The sequence below is a fragment of the Cuculus canorus genome, chromosome W (assembly GCF_017976375.1).
Source record: "Cuculus canorus isolate bCucCan1 chromosome W, bCucCan1.pri, whole genome shotgun sequence".
Lineage (NCBI taxonomy): Eukaryota > Metazoa > Chordata > Aves > Cuculiformes > Cuculidae > Cuculus > Cuculus canorus.
The window spans coordinates 12,472,699-12,478,757 of NC_071440.1; the positions used below are offsets into that span (position 1 = coordinate 12,472,699).

Here is a 6,059-nt window from a genome sequence, read left to right on the forward strand (position 1 = left end):
AAGTTGTCTTCACCTCAACCTACAAGTTTTCTCACTTCTACCCTTCTCATTCTCTCCCTCATCCTGCTTGGGGAAAGTGAGCAAGTGGCTGTGTGGAATTTAGTTGCTGGCTGGGGTTAAACTGCAACACCGAGCAAAGATTTTTTTCTGCATTGTTGAACTTAAATACCTACATTTTCCCTAAATCTTCCAATGGATCTAGGACCAGGGTAAAAATCTGCAACATAAATAAGCATTTATTAATTTTGAAAGCTACTGTTACTCAACACTGCCAAACTCTAGCATTCTGCAGATGCCAACTGAACAGGCACAGCTGCCTCATAAAGGAAACCGTTTCCTAAAAGAAAATACAATCATTTTCCTTTTTGGGATTACTGCGAAGGGAGCATTAATTACATCCAAATGTATATTTCTTAACACAACCTTACGTTTACAGCATAAACAGAAAACACATTTTATGTGTTTTCAAAAAATGAAACCACATACTTTGGCTGTTTGGGGGGGGGGGGGGGGGGTTCCCCCCTCAAAAGCAGCACAGATGGTTTTCTTCTTTTACATTCAGTCCAGATAGAATAATCAAGTCTGCACATTTAAAAAAAAAATTACAAACCAAACCCAAACCAATAAAACCTCAATAGTCCCCCCTAAAGTCAGCAACAGTTTCATTTTCCTATTATAAAAAGCAAATATCTTTAGGAAACGCAATCCTAAATTAGTAATTTTAATAACAGGGAAACTAAACTAATAAAATTATTACAGTCTTGCTTTACAATCTTAATGTTAGGAACATTTACAATTTAAAAGCTGACTAGGAAGGAAATAAATGAATGTATAAAATTAATATACTGAAACACACTATGGCTTTCAGCACAAAATACTCACTAACGTGTCAAGATCTTCCAGGAAATAATTTTTTTGAGATGATGGTACTGCAGGTTTTGCTGTTTCATTTTAAAACTTCTGTAAGACTTTGAAGAACATGGTCAAATGGAAAAAAACCCCACACAAACCTGTCATATCAGAACTTTTTCAAAAATACTTGTCCGATCCAAAACCAGAGAGAAGTGGTCATTTTTAGTCATCCACAGCAAAAACATTCACTCAGATAAGTCATCCAACATTTAATAATACACAGAGTATATATTTCTATATACAAACAAGTGTAAGAGTTTTGCCAATTACAAATTTTATTTATGTTCTTGGCACATCAATTTATGATCTTGGTCTCTCCTTCTTGCCCTTGTATAAGGCCAACAGAGAAACATTGGCTACTTTGACAACCTTGAAGCGAACTCCAGGAATGTCACCAACAGCATGACCCTTCCGACCAAAACCAGCAACCAGAACTTCATCGTTTTCCTAGAATGAAAGACAGAGCAAATATAGAGCTATAAACATTAAACCTGTACATACTTCTAAATTAGTTTACATTAAATTTGAGCCACATCACAGACTTTCTAAGGAAAGGGTGGAAAGACAATAAATATTGAAGTCTATTGACAGATACACATGAACTACAGATTATCCCTTTCAGTATTTTGGGGAAGGGAAACACAAGCTGCGGTGTCATTTAGCTTGCAGGAGTACTGCTGAGGACCAGCTTACCTTAGCAAGTGAAAAGTACAAAATCACCTCTGGCATTTGTCATCTGCTCCTGCAGATACAGCATTAAGATATACACAGTTTGGAATGCCACAAACCCCATCAACCGATTCTGTCACTTATGCGTTTCTTTACTTCCATATACAGCTTTCTATAAGTTGTTTCCTGAAAATTATTCATGGAATCATTAAGGTTGGAAATTCACCTCAATGAAGTTCAGGCAACCATCATTGGGAACAAAAGCTGTTATTTTTTTGCCATTCTTGATCAGCTGGACTCTTACACATTTCCTGATGGCAGAGTTAGGCTGCTTAGCTTCTACTCCACTGAAACAGAAGTGCATGGAAAAAAAATATTAGCAAAAAATCTGTTTGATAAATGAGCAGATGTCCATTACAATATCACCACTCACTGTGTTACTTTGTACTAACCGTAAGTTGCATGTGTACTTCAAAAGCAAAAACTATTAGTGATCTACTTAGAGCTATGCAATACTCAAAGACTTAATTAGTTTCTAAACAGAGTAAAAATCAAAAGTAAGTCTTCTAGAGACAAATGCTAACTCAGTAATTAAAAATTTGGAAAAGAAATACCTTGGAGTCCTGAGAGTATCCTAACAAAACTTATAAGTTACTAACAAAAATCCAGAACACAAGTAGATGGAGCCTTTTATACTTGCTGACTGCATCAAACAAAGCACACACGTTGAAATCCACCTCACCTCCCAAGTTAAACTTGAACGTTAAGTAAAATTCTTCTTCTAAATGTTATAGACAACTTCAAAATCAACACTCAAGCACACGAGAACAAATACCTTTCGGCACTGTCACCTAAAAGCCCCAACTGTTTTCAATCTAATACACAGAAGCTACAAAACAATAGAAAATACTTCAAAAACTCTAACGTATTCAGAAAAAAAAACCCCAAACTTCGAGATGTTTCTTCTTTAAAGTCACATATGGGATCTTTCAAAGGCCCCAAATTACTCGGAGTTTTCCTGGTGACTCCAAGGGCTACAACCCAGAATATCCTACACTGTGTATTAGGTGGCTGAGAGTCAGACACAAACACATGACTTGGTTCACTGCTGAGAGCATGCTCTCGTATACCTCTAACCCGGCACAAGCACAAGCTGTCCTCACGCCACGGAAAACTACCCCCAGGGCCCGCGAAGCTGTAAAGGCACATTCTGGGGAGTTTTACTTACACTTTTTCCAGAACAATTCCCTTGGCGTGAGAAGCGCCGCCGAAGGGGTTGGCCTTCAGCGCAGTGCCCAAGTGGGCCTTCTTATACTGCTTGTCGTGCCACTTCTGATCGCGACGGTGGCTGCGGAGTTTCCGAGCGGTGCGGAGCCCACGGCACTTGCCTAGAAAACACCGACAGAGAGAGACGGAGGTCACCGAGCAGCTCCTATCGTCACCTCACTTTCTCTCACTGCTACAACACTCACCCATCGTGCCGCTGCGCCTGCCACGCCTGAGAAAGAGAGGCTCAGATGTGCGCCGCGCCGGTTAGCTGCGGCTGCAAGGACCCACGTTGGAGTGACTATGTCGCGCCTGACTGAAAACTCCCATCCGGGAACAGCACCAGTCGCCACCGCTCGCGTGAGGCTCCCCCTAGGAAAGGGCTGTGACGGGCCTGCCCAGGGGGCGTCCCCGTGCAGCTGCAGAATCAAATCACTCCGCAACCCGGCACACCGAAGCGAGAAGAGGGGATAACTAGCTCTGCTGTTACTTCTAATTTTATCAGCGCATCCCGCTGTCCTTGGCTGGGCACACAGCCTGTGCTGTTGTGTAACGACAGCCATTACTCGGGAGCGGTCGTTCTTCAACGGCGTGAGGTGAGCGCCTACAGCAGCAGAGAATTTCTTTCCGTCTTGCAGTTTAAAAGCAGGCGATGACATCTCGATACCAGTAGTGACTTGTCTTCTTTTCTTTCTTTAATCTAGTTTCTCTGGGGATTACAGGCCTTGTTAGGGAGGGAAGCTGGTGAAAACATTGAATATAAAATGTCATCTTCCTTACTGAGGTGAGAGCACAGAATCAAGTACTCGAACTTCTCTGTAGAAGCAGCGCAAGAATTAAACTTCTCTTTCCTACCTCTTGTCAAATACATCTGAAGTCCTCATCGTTGTCCCCCACATTAGGGAATTAAATCCTGACTTTATGAAACTCGTTTGTTCTTTTGTGAAACTGGTAACACGGCAGGGGGTGAAGTGTTTGTTTTAGTGTAAAAGCCTCCTGCTTATTAGCATTAGCCCAGGAATTAGGAACCTGGGTTTAGTTTTCCTGCTTAACATGGATTTCTCCTTTATCCAGTGGCACAGGGATACAAAAACTGTAACTTGTAAAGGAACCAAAAGTCTAGATTACCATAACCAAATGCTACTCATGCTCCCCTTGTATTTTCTGTAGCATGATGGATGCTTTCAATATTTTGCATAGTTAAGAGAAATGGAGAATGACTCCCACACATTATCAGTCTAGCAATCGGAACAGTTTTAGGCATGAAAGTCATAAAAATGAAGGGGGGTTGACCCGATTAACCTGAGGGAAGAGGTGCATGTATAATACTGTTCGTTGGTTTGGAAGGCATGGAGACATCACTCTCATTTTTACCGGAATGGCTTCAATTGGAGCTTGAAAGGCCCCTTATTTCTGCCCTCTTAGAGCTCATTAAATTAAGTATGCAGGAAAACCACTAAGTTAGAATAATACAATTACAGAATTGTTTGGGTTGGAAGGGACCTTTAAAGGTCATCTAGTCCACCTCCGCTGCAGTGAGCGGGGACATCTGCATGGCATGGCAGTTCACAAGGAAGGGCGTGCAGGGAGAGCTCCATAATCTGCTTGTAGGTCTACAGCCCAGGGACGTGCTCTAGGTCTCTGCCAAAATGGTGGACACTCACCTCAGAGCTAAAGCCAGTGTTCCTAAAGAAAAAGCCCCTGAGGTATCTAACGTATCCACCCAGACGGAACTGGTAAGGAAGGAGACTTCAGTGCAGGTGGTAGGTTGCAGTGAGTGCCCAGACCTTTCTCCTGGTGAAAAGGTAAGTACCTGCAAAAGATGTGCACAGGTTGATGATCTGTTATGTCAGGTGGCCAAACTGCAGGAAACTGTTAAAAGGCTGCTCAGTATTAGAGGAGCCGAGATGGAGATAGATGGATGGTTTCAGAACCATGTTCCTGTAGCGGGCACCACTGAGAATGAGGCACCTCGGACTCTGGTGACCCACAAAAGCAGGACTCCACTTCAGCCTCCACCCTCTACCATCACGACCAAAACCAGATATGAAGCTTTAACAGCTGTAGACACCCACCAGCAAGGTCCGCAAGGGGAAACTGTACCAGCAGCACACGGTGGATACCAAAAAAAGAAATGACGAGTGCTATAGTGGGTGACTCTGCTAAAGGGCACTGAGGCGCCCATCTGTTGACCTGACGGGGAGTCACGAGAGGTGTGCTGCCTCCCGGGAACTAACATCAGAGATGTTGCCAAGAGGGTGCCACAACTTGTCAAGAACACAGACTACTATCCACTGTAACTCTTTCATGTGGGTGTGAATGACACCACAAGCCAGAACCTGGGCAGAATCAAGGAAGACTATAAATCCCTGGGGGGTACGAGTGAAAAGTATTGGTGCCTAAATTATCTTTCCCTCCATTTTACCAGTTGGAGGGAAGGGGGCAGCCAAAAATAGAACTATAATGCATATCAACTCCTGGCTACGTGGCTGGTGCCGTCATGAGGGGTTTGATACCTGTAACCTGTTAGGGAGGAATGGAATCCACATGTCTAGAAGAGGCAGGAGAATCTTTGACAGCAGTTATATGTAACGGAGTATTTATTTGTATATGCAAACCGTTAATTATAACACAGAAAAACCAAACAAAGATCTGGTGGGGTGACTTTGGCTGACTGCCAGGTGCTCACCAAGCCACTCTATTGCTTCCCTTCTCGGGGGGACAGGGGGGAGTAAGACTAAAATCTCTTGGGTTGAGATAAAGGCAATTTAATATAGAAAAGCAAAGGCCATGCACAGAAGCAAAGAAAAACAACAAAAAAAAATTTATTCTCTGCTTCCCATCAGCAGGTGATGTCCGTCTACTTCCTGGGAAGTAGAGCCTCAATACACATAGTGGTTGCTTTGGAAGACAAATGTAACAACGAATGCCCCCCTTCCCCCTTCTCTTAGCTTTTATTGCTGAGCACAACATCATGTGGTATGGGATATCCCTTTGGTTACTTTGGGTCAGCTGTCCTAGCTATGTCCCCTCCCAACCTCTCTTGCCCACCCCCAGCCTATTTGGCTTTGGGAGTGGGATGTTGGAGAGGCAGCCTCCATGCTCAGCAGTAGCCAACACATTGGTGTGTTATCAACACTGTTCTAGATAGAAATACAAAGCACAGCACTATGAGGGCTGCTATGGGGAAAGTTAACTCCATCCCAGCCAGG

At 43.3% G+C, this 6,059-nt stretch overlaps 1 protein-coding gene across 1 annotated transcript; it reads right to left on the minus strand.

Moving 5' to 3' along the window:
- Positions 1-1,212: 1,212 nt before the first annotated feature.
- LOC128850224 (40S ribosomal protein S23-like) lies at positions 1,213-3,506 on the minus strand. Its single transcript, XM_054053218.1, has 4 exons — positions 3,323-3,506; positions 2,810-2,969; positions 1,808-1,928; positions 1,213-1,359 (listed from the first exon to the last, which is right to left on the minus strand). The coding sequence occupies exons 1-4, from the start codon at positions 3,504-3,506 to the stop codon at positions 1,213-1,215; spliced, it is 612 nt and encodes a 203-aa protein (XP_053909193.1).
- Positions 3,507-6,059: the final 2,553 nt, after the last annotated feature.

Coding starts and splice junctions, on each gene's coding strand:
- LOC128850224 (XM_054053218.1), bottom strand. CDS start 3,506: ATGTCATCGCCTGCTTTTAAACTGCAAGACGGAAAGAAATTCTCTGCT. Junction 2,970..3,322: donor TAGAAGTAACAGCAGAGCTA/GTTATCCCCTCT, acceptor GGTGTTTTCTAG/GCAAGTGCCGTGGGCTCCGC. Junction 1,360..1,807: donor GTTGCCTGAACTTCATTGAG/GTGAATTTCCAA, acceptor CTTTCATTCTAG/GAAAACGATGAAGTTCTGGT.